At 39.4% G+C, this 23,008-nt stretch overlaps 1 protein-coding gene across 1 annotated transcript in view; it reads left to right on the forward strand.

Moving 5' to 3' along the window:
* NT5DC1 (5'-nucleotidase domain containing 1) overlaps nucleotides 1-12,919 on the forward strand; it is a 127,879-nt gene extending 114,960 nt beyond the window's left edge. The window contains exons 11-12 of the mRNA XM_068184295.1: nucleotides 1,569-1,737; nucleotides 12,686-12,919. Of these exons, the coding sequence (XP_068040396.1) occupies nucleotides 1,569-1,737; nucleotides 12,686-12,804 (288 nt within the window). The 3' untranslated portion in view covers nucleotides 12,805-12,919. The remainder of the gene's footprint in view (nucleotides 1-1,568; nucleotides 1,738-12,685) is intronic.
* Nucleotides 12,920-23,008: the final 10,089 nt, after the last annotated feature.

The raw sequence follows: 23,008 nt of genomic DNA on the forward strand, positions 1-23,008 counted from the left end.
TGGTTTGGTTTCACAGAGGGCTTGGGTTGTAAATCCAAAACTTAACTCCCTCCTCCTTAATAAGGAAGAAAATCCCACTCTAGATTCAAACATCTGTAGAAATCAGTTCATTTCCTCAGGTTACATTTTTAATTGTCTACTGAACTAACCTTAACTTCAGACAGCAGAACCCTCATATCTTTCCTCTTGTCAATAAACAGGACCATGTCTTTTTTACAAATGCTTATGTGGGCCAGTACTGGGGTTGTTGTTTTGATTAATCACCTGAGCAGCTGTAACAGCCTTAAGAATTTTCTGCATGTGTCATCCAGCTGGCAAACAGATTTTAATTCATCAGAGCATCTAAACTTAATTATAACTGATGTAAAGTCCTGGGATTGGCATGGAAATATAAGTTTTAGTGGAGGAAAAAAGAAAGTAACATGCTGTCCCTTTGTGTAAGGCATTAAAAAAAAAAAAGCCCAGGACTTCAGTAAATGCTGATTTTGAGACAAAAGAGAAGGTTTTTTTCTGTTTATTTACATCAGAAGACAGAAATTAATATCTACATTTGTCAAAATCAGTACTTTCCTCTCCCGCCCCCTCCCCATCTATAATCAGAGGAAAAACTGTAGCACAGACTCATGGAAGAGTGGCTCTGTGTTTACTGGTGTGGTCCGTTCAGCTGCCTCAACAACTTCCTGATCAAAAGATACAGGCCTCTGTCATAAACACAAATGATTCCAGCAGATTCTCAAAACTGTTAAGAGAGAGGTTAAATGGAAAATAAAATACAAAAGTTCACAAACCTGGAGGCACAAACTGGTATCTGTTCTGTGCTCTGCAGGTCTGAGAAGTTACTTTGCACACAAATGACTTTAACAGATTTTCTATAGTGTAGTTTTGTTTCCCATTTTTTCATCTTTCTGTGCTGGCATTTTTTTCTGATTGCTCATGGCAGTGTATAGCAGGTCTCAAGATGAATTTGCAAAAAGTCAGTTTTCCCAATGCTGCTTTAATGCTTTCTTTAAAACATAATTAGTCTAGATGTTGTTGTCTGAAAAGATACATTAAAAAAAATTCGTATTCCACAATTTTCTAGAAAAATGTCTCTCCATGGATTCTGTGTCTCTGTTTTCACTCATTCCTCAGCTCAGAAACAGATAACACAGGTGGCATGATGCATTCTTTGCAGTTACTCCACCCAGCATGCGGAAGCTCCTTTTCCCCCTGGAGCTGTAACACAGCCTATCCAGCAGAGAAGGACAGCAAGCAATTCACACTATCCAAAACAGAAGAACAGGGAAAATAGAAGGGGTTTTCTTAAACGGTTTAAAAAATATTTGCAGTTCACCTTAATGTCCTAGGGAATCCATAAATTGTATAAACAGGAACTTGGGGACTTTTGGGAAGAAGATTGTTATTGTATTGTTATTGTCTTTATATTTTAAAGCCACATTGCTCCTGAGATACAATATAGGCTTCCCAGACAATCAGAAAAATGCCAGAGTTCCCTAAACTAATGCTTGTGGATAAACAGATATTTAAAATTTTTTTTAAGCTTACATATTTATTTATTTTTCTTTCAGGAAGATCAGCTCAAAGTTCCTTACTTTGTATCTAAACAGTGGGGCTCTTTCTTCGTGGACAGATTGCCAGGCCTGGAAAACGCAGAGGAGACTTTAGTTCACACGTGGTCCTGTAAATGTATTAGCACTTACAGCACTATTGCAATCCCTAGTCTGGAAGCAATAGCAGGTAAGGAAGATATGTATGGCTTTTTTCTAATAAACATGCAGTATTCATAGTAAGTTTGTAGTTCTGTAGATCTGGTTTTGAGATTACATGTATCTAAAATACATTTAAAATACTCTGTTCATATGATGCAACACTTAGCACTAGTGGCCATTGATTGGTTTGATGTTTGTGCTTTTAATTGTTGTCTGATACACCAGGGTTTTTGCTTGTGCTTGCAAATGTGAGGTGTTTAATTGATGTGCTGTTAGAGATGTGATGCAACATTTACCAGACTGTAGATTAGTTCCTGAACTAGTCCCTACTTCCCCTCTGTGATTTGCTGTTTCTACTTTCAGTGGTGAGATACATTCGAAACAAACAACATGCAAAGTTAATTGGGAGTGTTATACTTACAAAAATATTTCTCACCGATTGGCTTGTTACACTTCCCCTATCAGCTCGCTGTAACTTTGCAGCTGCAGTACATTTCAATGTTTACGAAGTGGTGATGAGGACCCCCGTGTGCTCCATCTATCATTTTGCAGTACTGAACTTTGTTGATACACATACTTAAAGGAATAAACGAATTATTAAATGAATGAAGAACACGCAAAGCATTTTGTTTACTAACCATTCAGCATCTCTTGCCTGCTTTGTGCATAAGATCAAGGAGTAAAAGTTTTGTTGCAAGAGAGCATTTCAGCTTGCCCAGCAGTGATTTCTACAGCAAGACATGTGATAGACCTTTTCTTTGCAACCACTTTTACACATGCACTTCCAATGTATGGATATCTCAAAACAGAACAATCACAGACTGCCACAATTTATTTATGCCTCTGATATTTGCCATTTTGCAATCTATTTCAGCCTAAAGACACAAAGCCCAAACATACCACGGGAAAATGCCAACAGAGAGATAATTTCCATAAAACTCCCGTCTAATTCCTTTTCCAGGGTCATGCTGTGGTTTGCTTTGGAAGTGTTGACCAAGAGAAAATGGTCAGCCACAGTCTGAAACTCGCCTCCCAGCCAGCTCCCCACTAACCACAGCTCAGTTTAAAGGACAAGCAAGGCCTCTCAACCTCAAATGTATGCCAACTTTCCAGCTGCAGATGAAAGGGTGCGAACCCATAAGGCATAACTGGGCAGTTAGTGAGTAGGATAGCTGCCTGCCATCAGCTGTGGAGCTCTTGCAAAGCCTGCTTCTCCACGAGGAGGGATGCCGTGTGCTGTCCCTTGCTGCATTGAACCAGTGCTGGGACAGGGGGTCATGTCTGTAAAAGCTAAAGGACAGGGGAGAAATAATGTTTTAAACTTGCAGCTGTGCACCAGACAGCAGACTCAAATTTGAAGGTAGGGAGAACATCTCTGCTTTCTTACAGAGAGTGGTATTTCTTGTTTGTGTGGAAGAGCAGATGTTCATTATTATGGATGTTAAGGAATTCCTGACTCCTCTTGAATACCTTGTCTGACTCTGTCACAGCAAGCTGTGAGAACTCCTGCTCTGCCAAGCCCTGAAGTTTTTGGCTGCAGTTGTAAGTCACATTTTAGCTACAGCTATTTGGGAATAACTAGCTAGAAGAGATTGAAATGGGTTATGCGAGTTTGATGCTCTCCAGCTTTTCCTTTCCCATTCATCTGCTTTAATTACCAGCAGAGGACTTTCCACTGCCAAGCTACAAAAACTCAGGCCTTTCCTCACGATGCCCTGAGCCCAAGTGTGCAGCCAGGCTGCCACCATGCTGACCACATGAGCCCAGCTCCCAGCCAGCGCTGTGCTGACTGTGTGAGCTCAACTCTGGCTGGCTCAGCCTTGGCAGCACCTCACTCACCCTGACCCAACCAAATGAGCTGCCACATCACTGGAGATGCACTGCAGCCACCTGTGAGCTGGGGGTTGACAAGGGCTTCTCTATCAACAATGTCTGACCTGGCTTTTGTACACCTACGTGGCCACTAGTAAGTGCCATGTACAAGTCAGGATGCCATCAACTTGTGATCTGCAAAAATATTTAGTGAAATGTGGTAGATGGCTGCAGTGCTGACTTTAAGATTGATTCTCGTCGTTTGGCTGCAGTGAGTATCTGTGCATAAAGAACAACTTGGTTTACTTCTCAAGACACATTGAAAAAGATTATTTCAAAGCCTATTCAATGTTACTTAATACTATTAACTCACTTACTCAATACCAGTTCAAAGATGCATTGGAAGTTCTGAACTTTAATCTTACCTCTAGCAAGGAAGGTATTATTGGAATTGCAGACTATTGCACCACAGTTCATCATCTAAACTCTCCTGAGATTCCCTGAAGAGAAACTGGCATATTCTTTGTGCTTGAAAAAGTATCTTTCATTTGTTGTTAAAATTGCCCAAAGGAGATCTTCTGCAATACCTTCTGTGTACTTCAATCAGTTTGGATTGGAAATCAGATACGTTATATTGACAGTACATGGTTAATAAAATAGTGGAAGCCAATGTCCCTACTCCTATTCTACATGCCTCACTCACAAATCCATCTGTTTCTCCACTTTTCTGCTCCTCATTTACAGCTCCCTTACAGATTTGAGCATTTTAAAGCACAATGATATAATGAGACACATTTTCCAAACTGGGATCCATTACTGTGGGAATGTTACTTTAGAGCTCCCACATGGAAATTAAAGGTGTAGGGGTCTCTCTGAAAAATGACATTCTGCATAAACCACAATTTCCAGGACATCCTTCTCCACTCCAGAAGGTTAAGTGTGAGCCAAGTAGAGGAAGATTACTCTTATCTTTCCTACCTGAATAATCTGAACTTTACCTTCAAGGACAATGACCGCTTCTCTGTGACCACGTGACCGCGTTTCCAGATTACCATGTTAATAATTGTATTTAATGCATCATATAGCCATTCCAACAGTAATTTCAAAAATGCCATTTCAGACAGGTCTTTTGATTAACAGTTCTTTGGTCCAAAAATATGATATGCATATTTCAAGCTAATGCTTTGCCTTTCAATCTCACTATATTTGGTATTTTTTTAAAAGCCACACTTCAAAAAATTCCATGAGGAGTTTTAGAGCTATAGAGGGGATTTTTGTAAGGTTTTTTTTTTCTATATTGCAAAGAAAAGGTTAAGAAAGTGTAATAAGGACAACATAAAAAAACTTTTTTTTTTCTAATTTCATAATTTTTAACCTAATGTAAATTTATCTCATAAGCTCTGACTGGTGAAGTTTGTCACAGGATTAAAAACTACTGCAAGCAAGAAAAGAAGATTGAGTGATGTTGCAGCTCAAGATAATTTAATTTCAGAGAAGAATTAGTGCAAATGTAAATGTTTTATGGAGACAGTTCATTTCACACTTTGGAGATTTGATAATCAAGCTTGTGTCATGCATGAGGATAATGCATTTTTTTGAATCTTGTGTGCAATGTGAAATCATATCAGGGTTTGCCAATATGGCTGCATAAGTTTTTCTTCATGCCTTATTGTTACTTCAATTAGGTAGAACTAGAGAAAAAATCTCCATTATAATTAACCAAATTTGTCTCTTTAAAGATGCCTGCAGATCCCTGCCACTTTCTGTGGGAGTTTGAGTCGTCAGCCTGCTTGCTGTATAAATATAATGATAAAATTGCCAGTGAACCATGACAAAGAAGTTCATGTTTCTGCTTAGAGCTGCAAATTATCTGCACAATGGAAAGCTCAAGGCAGCCATGTCTGGGGCTCCAGAACTGGCAATGTGCAGGTTGCAGATACATGGGTCTGCCCAGCAGAGATCAACTGCAAATTGCAAACTTCACACACCATCTTCCACATGTATTTTAAAGGTGAATGCCCTGGAGGAATCAGCTGTTATCATAGAAGACATGAATTTCACTAATCTTGTGATATACTAATCACTAATCAGCCATATACTGATTTCTGTATCCTGAACAGCGACATTTGTAATTGTTGCTGAAGAGAAACAAACAAACAAAAAATCCTTCATGTTTTTGCACCTTAGTTCTATGTTTTTTCGTTGATATTACATCACTTAAAGTAAAATCCAACTCCTTTTAAAATTAAATTAGTCCTTGCTGTAACCAGACTGAAAATTGTGCTCTTATTCAAATGATACAATAATATATCATTCCCTTAAACACATAGAACTACCTATATTATGCATTGCTAGTTAGCAGTAACCTTTCATATTTAATGCCTTATCTTACAACTGTGCTTTTGCTTGCCAACTTCAGTGTATATGAAGTTACTATAGATGCTATATAATAGCATCTAAACACTAAGTTTATCAAAATGCTTTGAGGATTTAAGCTACTTAAGAATTTGCTGTTACAAATAATAGTTGCTGCTACAAGGCCAAAGAGTCATTTTTATAATTAAAGTTTTTATGCAAAAAATGTATTCTTACACTGGATGGAAATTTGGTGTAAATACATGACAGTAACATTTCCGAGGTTTTCTGGCCCTGAGGTTTCATACAAGGAAGAAAAACAGATAATAAAGATAACTGAGTAGAAAGAAGATATTTGTTCTGAGCATATAAACAGCATTTTGATCTATGTGTCAGTTGAAAAGCATCAGATAATGTAAACCTGATTCATCTGTTCCAGGAAACTAGTTTCAATGTTCTCCATTTAGAAGAAAAAAGAAAAAGTATGCCCAACACAACTAACAAATATAAGGCATCTATTTTTTCAGCTGAAAAATACATCTGAAACCAAAAATAAACAGCATTTTAACCATAAAAAAATATTGTTCAATAAATCAGGACTAGTTTATAAAAAGTCTTCAGGACCTAGTTACTTCCCAAATGGTCTGAGACTTCATCTTTACCACAGGATTTGACTATTTGATAGTGATTTTCATTGCAGAAAGGGCAGTATTCAGTGTATTACAGTTTGGTCAGGCTTTCCTTCCTCCTCCAGAAAGGTGTATTGACTTGTGCCCCTGAAGACCATGTCAAATCATGCAGAACCCAAAAGATTACTTCCTAGCCAATAGCTGACAGAAATGCTCCTGCCATTGTTATTCTGCTCTATGAGATGTCAAAGTACAGCCACCCCGAAAAGATTAAAGGGAGAACTCATGAGCAACTCATTAAGGGGGAACCACTCAGTCATTTCTGCTTTATAGAGTTATCCTTCAACTCAGGCAGCATAATTTCATTTGCAGGCTGTAACTAAAACTATAATTGGGTTTTGACTGCATTGCAGGCTTATGGGGTGGGTTTAGATTGACACTCTATAAACCCTGGTTGTAATACAAAGTGTTGATAATTTTTGAGTGTGAAAACTAGTGAAAATAGGTTAATCACCAAGTATTGAAAATACTTGTCTGACCAGGTTGAAATTGAAATTGACCTGCAACCTCACATGTAAACAAAAACATTGCTGGAAAGATATTTGTGTACTCTGGATTGGTGCCTAACATATTCCCTCTAGATTAAGATGGTCACACATACACAAAAAACTATGTAGGCCTTGTCCTCTTGTGTGTCTCTGTGTGGATTTTTATTTTAAGGTTAAAAAATGTTTGTCACACCTCCAGAGAAAAAATCAGGGAAAATGAAAGAAAACATTTGTTTTACAAGAGTGGGGAACATGCATGATGAGATTAACCCATCTCCTGAGTTTGGAGAGGAAGATTGATCTTGGTGAGTTTACCTCAAAATGAAAGTAAAGGGGTGTATCATCTCTGCCTTTGTCTTAATGTAACTTCTTCACAGTCTCAAAATGCAGCTCTTTTTTTTTTTTTTGTATCCACCAGAAATGCCTGTCAGCTCAAACAATTGCTTGTTTCCAGGCTAACTTCTTGGACCTACCTCAGAAGCCCTTCCTCCTGCTCTAAGATCCAGAACGAGTCATTCCCACACAAAAATTAATTAACAGATCCCTGAAAGACTAATACATCCTGGTAGGATCTTGGCATTCTCTCAAGATTTTTTTTTTTCTTTAGATTAAATCTTCACCTAGATATATAAAAATATTATAGTAAAATATTTTCTTCTGATCAGTTCCATATCAAGCAAAGAACCACACGGGGCTATTTTCTTACAGGACTTTCAAAAACCACTGTTTCAACTACAACAAAAATGAGAAACATTTCCCTTACATAGAAATAATGAGTTTTCTCATGAAAACCCAAAACAGCAAAGGAATTTCTAAGGCTTTCCTTCACTGCAGACCCTTATCAGGCTCAGCTGCGAGTTAGTGCACGCCTTGTGCACAGCTGTTTTGCTCAGGAAGGGGTCAGCGGTCCCTTGGCCATAGGGTAGACCCAAAGTAATGTGACTTGTTATTCCCAAGATAATTACAGTAAAATTGCACACCACAAGCAATCGCAGCAGCCACGATGGGACAGTCATTCCATTTCCCCAGGCACTCATCCATCTGCAAAACTGGTAGTAAAGCTGCTGCTGCACATAACCCTGCAGTTTGCCACTTGGGTTTTCTCCAATGGCACTGTCTTCTGTGTTAGATACCACAGACAAGTAACCAGTGACAAACCTCATGGCACTGAAGCTCTTGCTCAGGCCAAGCTCAGGCCTCAGATGTCTTCTGGCAGTGCCACAGGCATGACGTCCAGCCACTACACCTGTGTTGGCTAAAGCTCTCATGTAAGTGCAGGTAAATCAGCAAACCTGCACTTTGACTGAGAGTAGTTTTAGTCTTTATTCCTGCATGGCCAGGGGTAAACTGCACTGGCTTGTGCAGTAACTATATCCAAACTCAGAAGCTTTCTCCTGTGGAGCAAACCTATATTGAGGAGTCCCGCCTTTCCCATTCAACACCACCAGATACTCTCCTCCTCTCCAAGTTCTGAGTTATGGAGTATGCAGACAACAGCACTGACTTTCATGTAATTGACAGAAGGAATGCTTTTCTCATGCTGACTTCACTCTTTTGGGAGCTTTGCTTCAGTACAGCAAACATCTGACCTCCAGTTTAGGAAAATGAACCTTAGAAGTTTTTCTAAAAATAACTGCTATCAGATAAATCTACTTGTGGCCTTGGGATTTTTTTCTTTTTGCCTTTAGTATGCTGTCTCACATCCTGAGCTTTTAGTGCAAGCCCTGCTTTGACTGTTACAAAACAGAGATGGGTCAGGAGATAAAAGAACATTTCACATTTAAGAAAAAGCAACACCTGTTACAGGCTACCCACAGACTGGCAAGCCAGATCACTCAAAGGCACAGCCAAACTGGTGAGTTCCCCCACAGCAATTGTGCTTACTCCACTGCTAAATAATTATTAGAAGTTGTTATCATTAAGAAATTAATATTTTCTTTCAGCAGTGACTTTGAAATACAATGAAAGATTCAGGATAAAGCTTCTAAGCCAGCATTAATTATGGAAAATCCTGTAATAGGAAAAGATTTTACACTAGCTGATGGTTTGCCCTCTGCCCCTATAATTACCTCACCCAGATGACGAGATGTAAGATAGAACTGTGACGGTGTTTGCTGAAATTTGACACAATTAAGCAGTGTAAAGATTTTTTTTCAAACTTGGGTATCACTAATAACATTTTAGTTCTCTTCCTTATGCCTTTTCCTTGGTGATAATCAGGGGGATATATTTGGATTCACTTAAGAACACAACCCTGCTGTTTACTAGGAGGCTTCTGCAGCATCTGGCACCAGCCCTGCTCACTGGCAGGGAGCAGACCTCAGGGTGGGAGGGGGAGTTCTGCTTTCTGTAGAGCTTCTCTCTCATCCCGGGGATGCTGCTGTGGTGTCATGATGAAAAAATGTTGGCTTTGCTTTTGTTGGTCAATACTGAAAAATGATTCCTGACATTTCTGCTGTGTATTTTGGGAGAAATCTGTTTCAGTCTTGGACTGTGCTTTTAATTGAAAAACCTAAAGTGCTTAGTTAAGATTTTCTTTTTTTAATGCATTGGTTTGTTCAAGAAAATTTTTAAAAATTAGAGCAGTAAGTTTATCAAGCAGGCCTGTGTCTGGTTTAAATTAAAATTGTCTTCAGTTACTCAAATACTTTCCTGATCACTCATTGAGAATATTACATTTTCCCTTCTTCTTGTGGTTTCTCCTTCTTGCTTGTGGGTGGAACTCCAAGTCTTCCTCTGATAAAAGCTTGTGGCATTGATTTAGCTGGCCTACACCAAGTGCACAGCACACGAGCCAGTGAGATGTTGTAACTATGATATAAATCCATCCATAGCTCCTAAGTACATGCATGTGTATACTTAAGCATCAGAACACAATGCTGTACTTAATGTCACGATACCTGGATCTGGATAACTGGAACACAGTAACTGACAGTAACTACTGTTCAAATATCATCCTTGTTATTTTGTTCACACCAGGGATGCTGGAGGCCTGTAAGGAAGGCAGGGCAGGGCAGGAGCTCTTGTGAGCTCAAGTTAAGCCATGTAACCTGTGAGGGTTGCCCAAGCCATTGGGAAATGCTAACACCACTGAATGGTCACCATCAGGGAAGCAGTATTCATCACTCACTTGCACTCAGGCTGGTGTGGGAGCAAAGAAAGGAGAGGGACAGGAACGCAGGGTGATACATCTGATAACTGGCATTTATGTAGATCTAGGACATTCTGTATTCCTCTGGGACCCTTCACATATGATTTCTGGGACTCTTTGGGTCTTAAAGAGAATATTCTGTTTGTCTTGGGTTAAAAAAAATTATTATTCTGGGTGGAATTATGTAAGAATGATAGAAAAATTCTGGGACTGTGGTTCTCAAGCAATTGGGTAGAGTCAGCTAGTTCCTTCTTTCAGTCTCAGGCTGTTTCGTTTGTTCAAGTCTATTTTTTATGATAGTGGCAATATTGGATGAGTTTTGTGCTGAATTCATTATCAGTGCAGGTTAGGACTCATTAGAGCCTTGCTGTCCAACTGTGTCTACATATCTGCCCCCTGCCTAATTCATGACTCTCCATCAGGGTTAGGTGAGAAGTGGGCACCAAGATGCAAAGGTCTACCACCACAGCAGCAGCTGTGAGCATGCACAACAGCAAACCCTAAAGAAATTACTGGGAAAAAACACAAGGAAAACAACAACTTGGAAATAAGCAACTATTTTTTCCCCCAGTATTGGCTTTATTATCGAATACTGTATGGTTTTGGTTTTTTTCATACTTTTGCAAAATGGATATGGATATTTTCTAGTCATCTTCCAAAGTCAGCTTGCTGAGACAAAAGCAACATTTAAATTGATAAAATGGGGCATGAATATATAAAAATGTGATTATTCTCTTTTGGAGCCTTTTGCATTGTTTATGGAATGGTTTGGGTGTTTAAGCTGATTTTGTAAAGCTAGTTTACCAAGAAATACCAATGAAATTACCATTTTGATCCAGCTGATTCTTTTCCTCAGCAATTATCAACTCTGTAGCAAGTCTGTCCCATTTATGCTGTTCTTTGATTAAACTACTCTTGGGAAACTCCAGACTGCTAGACTATTAAGCTAGTAAAAGCTTTTTTATAAAAGTAACTGTATGACATTTGATTTTTATAGCTCGTAAATATATTTCGAAATATTTGCTTTCTTTTTCCATTTATTTTGTAATTTTTGAAACCTTTGTGTTAAACTGAGTGTCATAAATAGACTCAGCAGCCAGTAAATCCACTAAGCCTTCTGCATATTAGGAAAACATCTGCCTGGTCTGCCATGCTCACAATTAGCTCCATAGATTTCCCTGACTCAGACAAAATGAGAAAATTAACTTCTTTGACAAGCTAAAATCACCCACTTAAACAATTCTCTTCCAGTTATCTTTCCTCCGATTCCTACTTTATTCCAGCCTCTATCTGATTTTTCAGCTTGATCTAAGTACTCATTTATTGCTGTATTATGTTCAATATGAGTTTGAAGCTGCAGACCAGGATGCTGTCCTGGTGCCTGCCTGCGAATCACTTGTGAGACAGAACGGGATTTCCTGTTGTTTTTGCTGAAACCACTAAAATTGTGGGTTTCTGTTTCATAGAAGCTGTTGAGTGATGGGGGGAAAAAATTGCAGCATGTAGTGACAGGATGTCACTTCCCCAAATTTACTCCAAATTAAATTTTTAAAATTGCATTTCATAAGTTATTTTACAGATGAGCTGAGTAATAGCTTTTATGCTTTACTTTGGTTCTAAAAGACAACCTGGAAAGAACCTAACCCTGTTTGGGGGTAGGTTGTTTTTTTTTTCTTTTCATTTATTGGAAAGGGAATTGTTTCTTGAACTAAGTTTTATAGTTTTATTTATGTTTTTTTTTTGTTTGTTTGTTTGTTTGTTTCTTGAACTTTGAGTACAAGATGAGCACAGGAAGTATCAGTTTTCCGGCTGTGAGGGTGGGTGGGTTACTGTTGGCAGCAGAGGCTTTTGAAAAGTTACAGAAAAGAAAACTTTGACTGTTCAGAGTTATTTTATGCATTCAGCATTCTTTACAGACTGGAAGTGATGAGTACATCAAGTTACAAGTGCAGATTTCTAAGAATGCTTGATACATAATGATGTTGTTAACACTAGACTGCAAGAAAGTCTAAGAGTGGGTGCTTTTTGGGAATCTTGCTTCAATAGCCATGAAAAACAAAAAAGAGAACTGATTCTTTGTTTTAAACATAGCCCTCTTATGAGTAGATTGCTGAGATAAAAGAGAGGGGTGACAAATTGAAGAATGAACTTGAAGGTGTATTGGGAGAAAAACTGCATCTAGGCTCAATGAAGACTTTTGATTTGTATTCAAGCATTCATTAAATAATTTTCTCTGACTAACATTATTTCAGCAATCAAGGAACTGAATATCCTTTACTGCAGTTGAATAAACTCTGAAAGTCAATCCATTGAACAGCTGAAGATGTCAAATAAATGTGTAATCATGCAATCTGCTTGAATGCTGATGCCAGTGAGCAAACAGCTCAAAGTTTTAAAAAGTACTGCTATTCACCACAAGCTTGGTTTTTATGTGATACAGGCTGTGTTGCTAATCAGATGTGGTATGTTTCTGTCTTGCAGATTTACCACTGGATTATAGATTTACACGATTTTCCTCAAATAGTTCAGCAACTGCTGGGTACTACCCAAGCCCTCCAAGAGCACTGCTGCCAAATGAGGACTCAGTGATGATGAAATAGCTTGTCAGCTTTTTCCTTAGATAACCCTATGGCCCTTACTTGAACTCCTATCAAATGCTAATTGGTGAAAATGCTGTGTGATGCTTCATAAAATAGAGTGATGGATTAAAGCAGATTCCTGTGTAGATTTGTGTTTCACTTGTTTCTCTAGTCCAGCTGGAACAGGTGAGTGATGCATCCTTCTCTCTAAGGATGCACCACTACCTTTCACAAAGTGCTGCTGCCTTTTCCCATGTACTGCCCAGAGCCTTCAAGAGAAATATAATAGTAATAGCTCATCCCAAGTTGCATTCTACATTTTTGAGGACATTTTAGGTACTCTCCCTATGTAAGGTGATGCTGTTTCTACCAAAAGCCCCGGGAAAGACACAAACCAGACCCTCAGCCATATTTCAATTAACAGTTGCCTTGAACATCCCAGGTTATCACCATACACCAATGTTTTGCAAGCTCTGAGGAATTTATTCTCCCACTGTAACTGTTCTTGGAGACAAAGAAAGACTGAGTCCCAAAGAGAAAGATCATCATACTCAAAGAGAGATTTGAATGGGATTTAGGCAACTAAATGCAGACTGATAATTCGGAAAACCTTTATCATACTTCATATTCCTGAAAATGCTTGACCACTCTTCAGCCATAAGGTTCCCTACATGCCTTTTCCTCCTTTAGTCTGCATTACCTCAAGCATCAGATCTCTTCTGCAGAAGGAGGGAAACCTGCACACATTTCCCTTCTCTGATGGAGTGGATTCAAACCCACATTCTCCACCTCCCAGAGAAAACCTCCCAAGAGTAGGAAAGGTATAGCAACCAGCCATCTTTGCTAATTACAGCCTCAGCCAGAAGGGGAGCAAGACTCAAGGCATGAACTGAAAAGATGTGATTTTTATCTGCTTATTCAAACAAACATGAATCCAGTTCTCTGTGGATTTAGGTTCAAAGACCTGTTCTCCAGCACGTAGGATTGGAAGAGCTCAGTAACTGACACAGGCTAGCAGATGCAAAGACATGTCAAATATTTGTTTTGGCAGCAGTTTTGTCACACTAGGATGGCAGATTTTTGGATAAACTTCCCTCAAAAATTAAAGAACAATAAACAGAAATTTAATTTTATTTTTTCAAAGAAAAGAACTCACTTTTTTAGGCCTAGATGATTACCAGAATGGATTTAACTTGTGTCACCACAGCTCACTCTGTATCTTCGTGGCTTCACCAGCTATAATATTTTATGTCAGAATCAGACAAAAACACCATTCCACCTCGTTTCAGAGATACTGGCCTCTTGTCTGCATATTTTTTCCCCGGCTTTACGTGAAATGTTATTTTTACATTCTTGTGAACCAGTATACTTGCAAGTAATAAACAATATTTCCAAACTAGCATCAAGCATTGGTTTGTTGAAAGAGAAACATAAAATAAATGGGGAAAAAAACTGAGGAAAGCTTTCTTTAAGACAAGGTGAATGAGGAATGAAAATGAAAGTGCCATTCACCTCATAAAATATAGGCTGAAAATATTTTACTTAAGAGGAAAAAAGTAATAGTTGAGTTTATTTGGAAATTTTTTAATCGGCATCAATGTCTTCAGCAGCAAATCTGGCTCATGACAGTGCTATGATTTGTATTGAGAGAGATACCCAGATTAAAATCTCAGATTCCTTATTACAGCATCTTTGAAATTCTAGCCTGAGTCAAGTAATCTTCTGCAAATAATTTCTAATTAATTTATGGTCCAGATTCCTATTTTGTACCCTCACACTTCTGTTGTTATGAATTTGGAACTGATTTTTTTAGGTTGGGGATTTTTTTCTTGATTTTTTTAAAGAAAACTAATTGAATTGTTACAGAAAATCAGACTAAAAATCTTGTAAGTCCTTGGGTCCTGGTGTCTCAGTGTAGAAGCAGTATTTTTTTTAATGGAAAGCTGCCAGATTCTAGGGACAGCCTGAACACAAAGCTCACCAGAAGAAATACATATGCCCATCTCTGACAAAGGCTGTCACCAGCCATTTGCACTTGCTGCCAGAAGGACCTCACAGCAGCAGAGAAGGAAGAGGGTAACAGAAAGCTGCTGTAAGCACGACTCCATGTGCCACTGTAGTCTGTGGCTGCAGGAAGACTTGGGAAGAATATGATGTTCTTGCCCGAAAAGTAGAGTTCCTCTTACTTAAAGACTCTTCAAGAATCTGTGAAAATTATACAGGTCCTGTTACAAAGCAGAGATTGGCAATGCAGGAATGAGGAGGCAGTCGGTGCTGCGGCAAGAGGAGAGCTGTTGGAAATGGCATGAAGAACCAGGGAGAGGAAATGCACATGGCAGAAACTTGGTAGAGAGCTGGCCATATTTAATATGACACTGTAAAGACACCAACCATCTTTGCTTTTTCCTTATTTCAGTTTCTCTTCTTCTTTTTTTTTTTTAACCCTTGGAAATCTCTGAATTTTCTTGGATTCTCTTGTGAGAGGCCATTGACAGAAAAATTGCTGAAGTGCCTGCAAAACTACCATGAGCATCGTCAGGGAGACATAAAGTGGTAAAGTTTCCTTGAAATCACTGTGTCTGGTTAGACAGCCCTGAAAGCCACAGTTTTGCTTAAAACCAGAGATGAATACCAAGTGCCCTTTGCTGTCTGTTTTGGTATAAAGCACATGTGTCTGGATTTTAAAATAAAGAGAATTTATTTCTGAAAAAAAAAATGTTCTCTGAATTTACTTTATAGCTGAGCAGCAAAATGAGAAAGAGGAGATAAACTTGTCTCAAAGCAGTGTAAGGAGAGGTTTTGCTACAGCCTCAAACAAAACAAAATTTGACCTGCTCAGCATAAGACATATAAAACTATCAAAAACTTGAATAAATGAATGCCTTTAATACTGATAGGGAAGTAATCTTTGATGCATAGAAAAGTTCAGTGCAGGTTTCCTGACTAGAACTTCTTCATGGGAACTGAAGGCTTCTTCATCCCCAGTGAGAAGTTAAATAAACAAATGCAGGCAGATTATCTTTGCCGACCACGGGGTACTGCTGGACACAGGATTTGCCCCTTCCCCAGGCTGATGGGGCTCTCCAGCTCACCTGAGTCCCATCTCTGTGGTAGTGCAGTAGCAATTCTTAAGGGAATTCCCAGGAAAATTTCTCTGATGACAGGCACCAGGAACCAGCATTCCCAAATCTAGTTTAAGTCCTTCCTCCTGAGGCCAAGTATGCATTAAATCACGCCAAGGTAAACAACAGCGGAGCATAAGAATATGTTACTTAGCAGAGATGCCACCAGCGGGAAAGTGACATCTGAACTTCCCTTTTTCCACCACAGGGAACAGAAACACAGTAAGCATAAAACACACTTTCGTACACAAACTTGAAACATCAATATATAGCACAGCTTCTCAGAAAGGTTTAGAAATAAAGCCACCTCTATGCAAGAAGGTAGAAGAATCACACGCTTCATCACAGGGATCTGACGAGAAGATGTTGCTTCAGACTTCCCTGGGAAGGGAGCATGGCATGGGGCAGCCTGCTCCTCCTCAGCACCATGGAAGGAGCAAGACAAGTTTTACAGTACATTTAAGCAACTGACTTTTAAAACAAAATATGCCTCTCTCTGTACATAGGCCTGGAGGCAAATAGCATTTCAGCTGACTCATGGCATCAGATTTAGGGGGGAAAGCACACAGCTAAGTTACAGGAACCTTACCTCTGTGGAGAGTGCCAGTGGTAATAGTATAATGGCTAAAATGGTGTAGCCACAGACATCTATTGTTAACAATTGGCCAGAAACCAGCCCTTCCAGCGAGCACATAGCTGACCCAGAACCCCCAGGGGAAAGGCTAAATCCCATTATAAATCCAGTTGCCTGTAATTTTGTTTTCTGCAATTCTAAGTGGAACATCAAACCTCCTTGGTGAGTCACAGGAGAAAAAAAAATAAAAGAGGTTTTATTTTGAATGCTTTTGGTGCAAGAAACAAATCCTGTTTATTGGTAAGCATTATAAATAGAAATGTTTAACTGGAAAACGGAGCCTGGATTAGAGCCAAAATAAGATGGAATCCAGGAAGTTAAACAGACTTGGTGATTTCCAGCTCTAAAAGCTTGCTAGCATCTTTACAGGGCAAACTGGGGATTCCTGTCTACAGGACTAGTGCTGTGGCCTGCATGGCTGGCCATTTTCCTGAATATGGGACAGAGGTGTAAGGTAAATCTTTCCAGTATGAAGTGGGTACTCACAGCTGTTCTCTGGCAGCCATGGCAAGACCACAGAGGTTTTACAGCTGGCCAGATGTCACAGTTCACAGAAGGGCAAACATCTGAAGCAGCACATTTAACTTCTGTCCCACTGCAGCTAAACTGATTTAATCAGAACTGTTCTAAAAATCCCTCATGCCTCCCACTCCTGCTGCCACAGTGCACACGTGGCTCTCTCACACATGGCCATAACAACTTTTAAGTACTTGCACGGGGTGAGAAACCATCACAGCCACTTCAAAATTATGTGATGCCTTCCAGCCCCTTCTGCAAATTAGAGGTTGCAAGACACAAAATGGTAGCAGCACAAACGGAGCAGCAGTCTGCACAGCAGCTCAAATAGCCCAGCCAGAGCAGATTCTCCAGCCAGAAAGGTATTTCTGCTTTCCACTGACTACTAGATTTTGAGTAAAAACACTTAAACACTCCATTTCATTCCCCCTTAAAAGGCTGGGAACTTACATTCCTTTTAAGAGTGGCTGGGAACTTACATTCCTTTTAAGAGTGAAGAAAATCATTAACCACCTCACAATGTATACAGGAAAAAATAGGAAAAAAATAGGTGTTCTTGTTCAAAGTTTATGAGAGTATTATGAGGGTGTTTTCAGGGTGTATTTTAGGAAATAAGCCCATTAACTTTCAGTAGACTTTGTTCTGTCACAACACTAAACGAACTCTAAAAATTGGGACTCCATGTGCCTAATAAATTTATATTAAACAATTCATTTCTAAAGCCTCCACAATCTCTGAGGAATAAAAGTACAGGTGAATATAGCAATTATTTTCTTGCCTTATCTCAAAATAACTCCTGAGATTTTCAGTTTTCTTTCTATATCATCCCCTATAACCTTAGCCCACAATGAAAAATTAAATGTGCACTCCTGGGTGCAGCCTGTAAATTACATTAATCCAGAGAAAGAAGATGCTACTGTAAATTTTGTGAAAAAGAAACAATGTGTTATTAAATTAAGAGCTTAAAAATTCTTTATCTTATTCTGACAGAGGCCTCAAAAATACCTACTGGAGGGCTGCAGTTGAAGCAGCTGCAGTAATGTTGGAGACAGCAGCAGTGAACTTCTATCCCTGTTTTGTCCCTCAAAGCTGCCCAGAAAATGTATACACATGAACAGTCATCAATTAAAGGCTAGGATGCCATGACATGGGAAATAATAATTACCAAAATATATCTATTATGTGGGATTTTCCTCTTTCCTCTAATATTTCCCTTGTTATTGTGAAGGACTTGGAGATACCTGGTACATTACTGATATTAATCCATATACAAAATGGGGGGGAGGGGAAAGTTACCTGAGTATGATTACACAAATTTAAGAAAATAGGCTTAATCTCACCCTTGAGTCTTGGCTGCAGTAAATAGAATGCAGTAAATCAGAGGGAGAAGATTGCAAAGAGAAATGGAGAATCAGTGACAAGTTCGACTACAGTCTCTGAGACAAATCTTTTCCATGCACATGTCTCTACTGTAAGGAAGAGGAGAGAGACATGGGACTATGAAACTTTAGAACTGGGGTGGGGATAAGTAGGTAACTTGTAAAAATTTTCATTAATTCCAGCAGTTGCTTAGTTGTCTGCTTGGCTTTCCACATACCAAGTGACTCCATAAAATTGGTGGATTCTAGCATTAAAAATGCATTTCACTGAAATCAGCATTCTGCAAGTGGAAAACATTATTGTGACATATTTGGCATCCAGAGAGGGAGGTTGTGGCAGTCAGCTCTAGAACACTGATGAAGTATGAGCATTAACAGTCTGTGCTCCCAGGGGATGATGCTTGGATTATAACATCCAAGAAATTTGGAGGGAAAGAAGTTGACACTCATCATACATGTTGAGAAAGGTCACACATTTGAAAACATAAAGTAACAACCAATTCAAATAAATGAGAAGCCACGTGCTGCTGGAGAGTTGCCCCTCTGCAACCTGTTTTGATCATCAGCAGAGAAAAGAAGGGATATGTGCTAAAGAGCAAGCAGGCCTGTTAGGCAGATGGACAGGTGCTAGAAGAAGATAAACCTAAACCCTGTGGACATCCACAGCAATGGAAAAGCAGTAATATGGATTCTGCTACTAAAAGGCACCGAACAGATAATGGAAGTAATTTTTTATTGGATCAAGGTATTTCTTGACATTTCCCATTTAAGTGCCTATGTACCTGCTTTATTGTTACTGTCTTCCTGACATGTCTCAGGACCATGAATCTGTCTCCACCCACCAGTGTTTTACCTCTGATTACTGATGCTGCAGATTCCCATTTTTTAACAAATCTGCAGGATTTTTTTTTTCATCAGATTTCCTCTCTGCTGGCCTCAGGCTAAACCAGGCTGAACACATGGTGAGAGCAAGGATGAGGGAAAGAAAGGAAATGTAAAGCAGAGAAAGATGTCCCATTTACATACAAAGAATAGCTGTTTAGGAAACATCTAGTGTTTTCCCCTTCCAGCTACCCTACTGATAGTTTGGCTGCCACGAAGTACAAGAGTAAAAGGCTGCATCTGTGGGAAAGGAGAAGTGTTTCCAGTCTGTAGATGAAGGATTTTCCTGGGAAGGAAATTGCTTTGTGCCACACTGAATGTGCCCCAACCAGACAGGTATCCTGATGAGCTTAGACTAGATTTCCAAATTTCCAAAATTTGATGGAAATAAGCACTGAGAATCAGAATTTTTCTAATTCTTAAGGCTGATTTCAGGCAACTTCTTTTCATCCTAGTTTTGGAGCTGTGACTATTTCTGTCCATTGCCTGCAGTGAGCCAGAACCTCAAATGTCCAAGTAGTAAATTGAAAGAATCATGCAACAGTGTCACAAACTTGAAGGATATAGCAGGAACAACCAAGTTAGGACACTGTCTGGTCCACACCCTGGTTGGAAAATAGGAGATAGCCAACATTCTCCCATATAAGGGATAAGACTGGAAAATTAAAGCTGCCTTCATGTGGCTCTAATAAAGTCCAAGGAGAAGAGTTGGGCAGAGCATCTCAGATCAAGAAGGGCAGAGTGAACAATATGCAAGTATCCAGATTTGCAGTTCTGTAGGTCAGCTGCAAGAAGAGTGGCCTAGTGCTCTTGTCCTAAAGGTTTCAGCTCACTGCACTAAGATCAGAAATCACAGCTGGAGACAAAAGGCAAAGAAAACACAAGGGTTATGGTCATAACCAAAACAACTGTTTTGAAGAATTACTGTAAGAATCTGGAGAATTTTTGGTTTCTCCTTCTTTTCATTTGAAGAGTTTTGTCACTTAAGGGCAACTGTAGAAGTGTTTCTTACATGGAAATTAGAGACCAAACACATAACACAGGGGTCTTTAGTAAGAGGCGGGTACTTAAAACAATAAAAAACCCAAACCAAAACAAACAAAATCAATCAAACAAGCAAAAGAAGACAATAAAAAGACCCCAAGAACACAAGAAAATTCAAAGAAGAATAAAATGCTATTGCATAGGCTGGACAGCAAGAAAGAAAAGGATGGTCAACTCTGCATATGTGGAACAGGTAGAATGACATACAGCTTCCTTCTTTAGGCTAACATCTTCAATCAGCAAGGAAGAGAAACAAATTCCAAACATCCAAACTCCTAAAAGTTAGAATCAAAGGCTTCTAAGGGTATGAAGCACCAGCAGACACTTGGTGTCTGCCCCAGAATGAGCTTTATATCACTTGCTCTGTGTGGTCCTGCTGCCTTCCTTTCTCGCTGTCCTACTGAGGCATCTGGGTTTGTTCCCTCTTCACATCCTCCTGATCCAGCTTGCCAATGCAGCAGGAAAATAAAGTGTGTTTCCCTTCCCTGCAAGCCAGATAACCACTGGGCTTTCTTGGAAAGAAGGAAGCTTTTCCTTCTCAAAGAAGAAAGGATAGATGCTACCCAGAGGTGGCTGCTCACAGTATCTCTGATGACATTTTCAAGACATGCACTGTACTTAGGTGTGCAGTGATTTCTCAGAGTGTGACCTAAAAAAAATTGCCATTGTTGGAAAAGAGCCTATTTCCCACATATGTTTGGCCCAGTCACACAGACACCAAACATTGCATGTAATGTGGCTTGCCATAAAGACCAAGGAAAAATAATGAGCATGTGACATAGGAGTAGAACATTGTCTGACCTGAACAGTTTTCAAACAATTTCCGTGAAACATACTCTGCCCAACTGGCCAAGTCAATGGTCTTAGCTCCAATAGGTAAATTTAGCTCCTTTCCTAAATCCATTCTGGAGCAATGCCACGCAAAAGGTCAGGTTGCTGTATGTATCAGTGTCACGTGATGCAATTTAGGGAAATGGCAGCTACAAAAACTATTAACCTCAGTGGGACTTTTTCCAATAAAATAAAATTAATTTTTAAATAATAGGAAAAAAATGAACAAATAAACTAGGGTTTTGATACTTGAAAGGAGAGAGTGAGTGCGAGATTTCAGGGACAGAAGCACCAGAGGAATGGAAAATATATGATGGTATGTTACTGAGTCAGTCATTTAAACCTACTTTATGGTTGGTGGCAAGAGCAGCTAGCCTAGGGACGTGATTCAACACATCCTAATGAAGACATCTAAAACAGGTCAGATGAATTCTGCTGTAAAAGAATTAATTTTTCTCTGCAGGGTTATAAACAGAGTCTAACGTGACTAGATCAGAGGTAGTTACCAGTCAAGTATAGAACAAAAGTGCATGACATGTTCAGAGGTTAGATGGATCCCACCCAAAGCTGCTGCTCCAAATTGACATTCTTGCATTGTTTAATTGTTTTCTTCTTGCTGTCAGCGCTGAATTCACTGGCATGCAGCAAGGCCAGCCAACTACTGAGAGAAACTCAACCTCTGCAAGAGGAGCTATACCCATGGCTCAAGAAGTGAAGGGCAGAAGAAGATCAAAGGCAATCTGTAATCTTGCCTGTGCAAGTAGCATTTTGAATATAATCACACAAAACAGGACCTTGACAGGTCATCTGGTCCACCCCTTGCTCTGAGGCAATATTCATCAGACTTTCTAGATCTGAACTGTTCTTGTCAAATATATTAGTCCAGCTTGCACTTAAAAAGCCTCCAGGGTGAAACGTGCTGTTCACTTCTCCTTACAAACACTCTTTATCCTAGGAACAACCTAGCCTAAATTTCTCTTACTGCATTTTACATGCTATTTTCAGAGGATGAGGATAAGAGATTATTATCTTCTTTTTAGCAGCTTTTACATAGCTGAAGGCAATCTTCCGCCAACTTCTATTCCTGAGGCTAATTTTTTCAGGGCCATTTTAATTTCAAAATTAACAGTGGCAATGCTAAAATTAATCTAGTGTGGACAGATCTTGCCTCTCTTAGATACTGCCAAATCATCCTATAAATATTAATTTATCTATTTAGCCTGACAAGCACTCAGAGTTACTGGAAAGTAGAACAAGCCCTGTTTTACACAAGAGGACACAAGGCAGAGGGGATTTGTGGTTCTCCACCCTGTTGGTATCTCCACCACGTTCTAACTGCGCAACAGAGCAAGATCCAAGCAGCACATCCAGCCTCATCCCTTAGGAGGCAGGAAGCCAAGAGCCCATGCTGTAAGAGAGCCATGGTGTGCTCTGCCTGGGTATTTGTGCTCGCAGGGCAGCACAGGGCAGCTTTTCTACAATACAGAGAGATCCATGCACAGGCCAAGGGCAGGATTTCAAAAGTCATCCAGACATGATGCCTTTCAGAATTGTAAGGGCTAATTCCATTTAACTTAGAGTCAGTTATTGAATATATTTACATACCTAATGATGCAGACATGTGACAAGTACTTAAACACCTTCCTCCTGATCACTTTAGGCACCCTGGTAATTTTAGAAATTCCAGTAGAATCAGCCTATCCACCACATCTGGTCTGACTGTGAGGTCTGCAGCTCTTCACATGTTCATTTGTATCATGACCTCAATATTTTACAACTCTACTATCAATTCAGTGAATCCTAATACCATTCAAATA

Source organism: Anomalospiza imberbis, chromosome 3, assembly GCF_031753505.1.
Source record: "Anomalospiza imberbis isolate Cuckoo-Finch-1a 21T00152 chromosome 3, ASM3175350v1, whole genome shotgun sequence".
NCBI lineage: Eukaryota > Metazoa > Chordata > Aves > Passeriformes > Viduidae > Anomalospiza > Anomalospiza imberbis.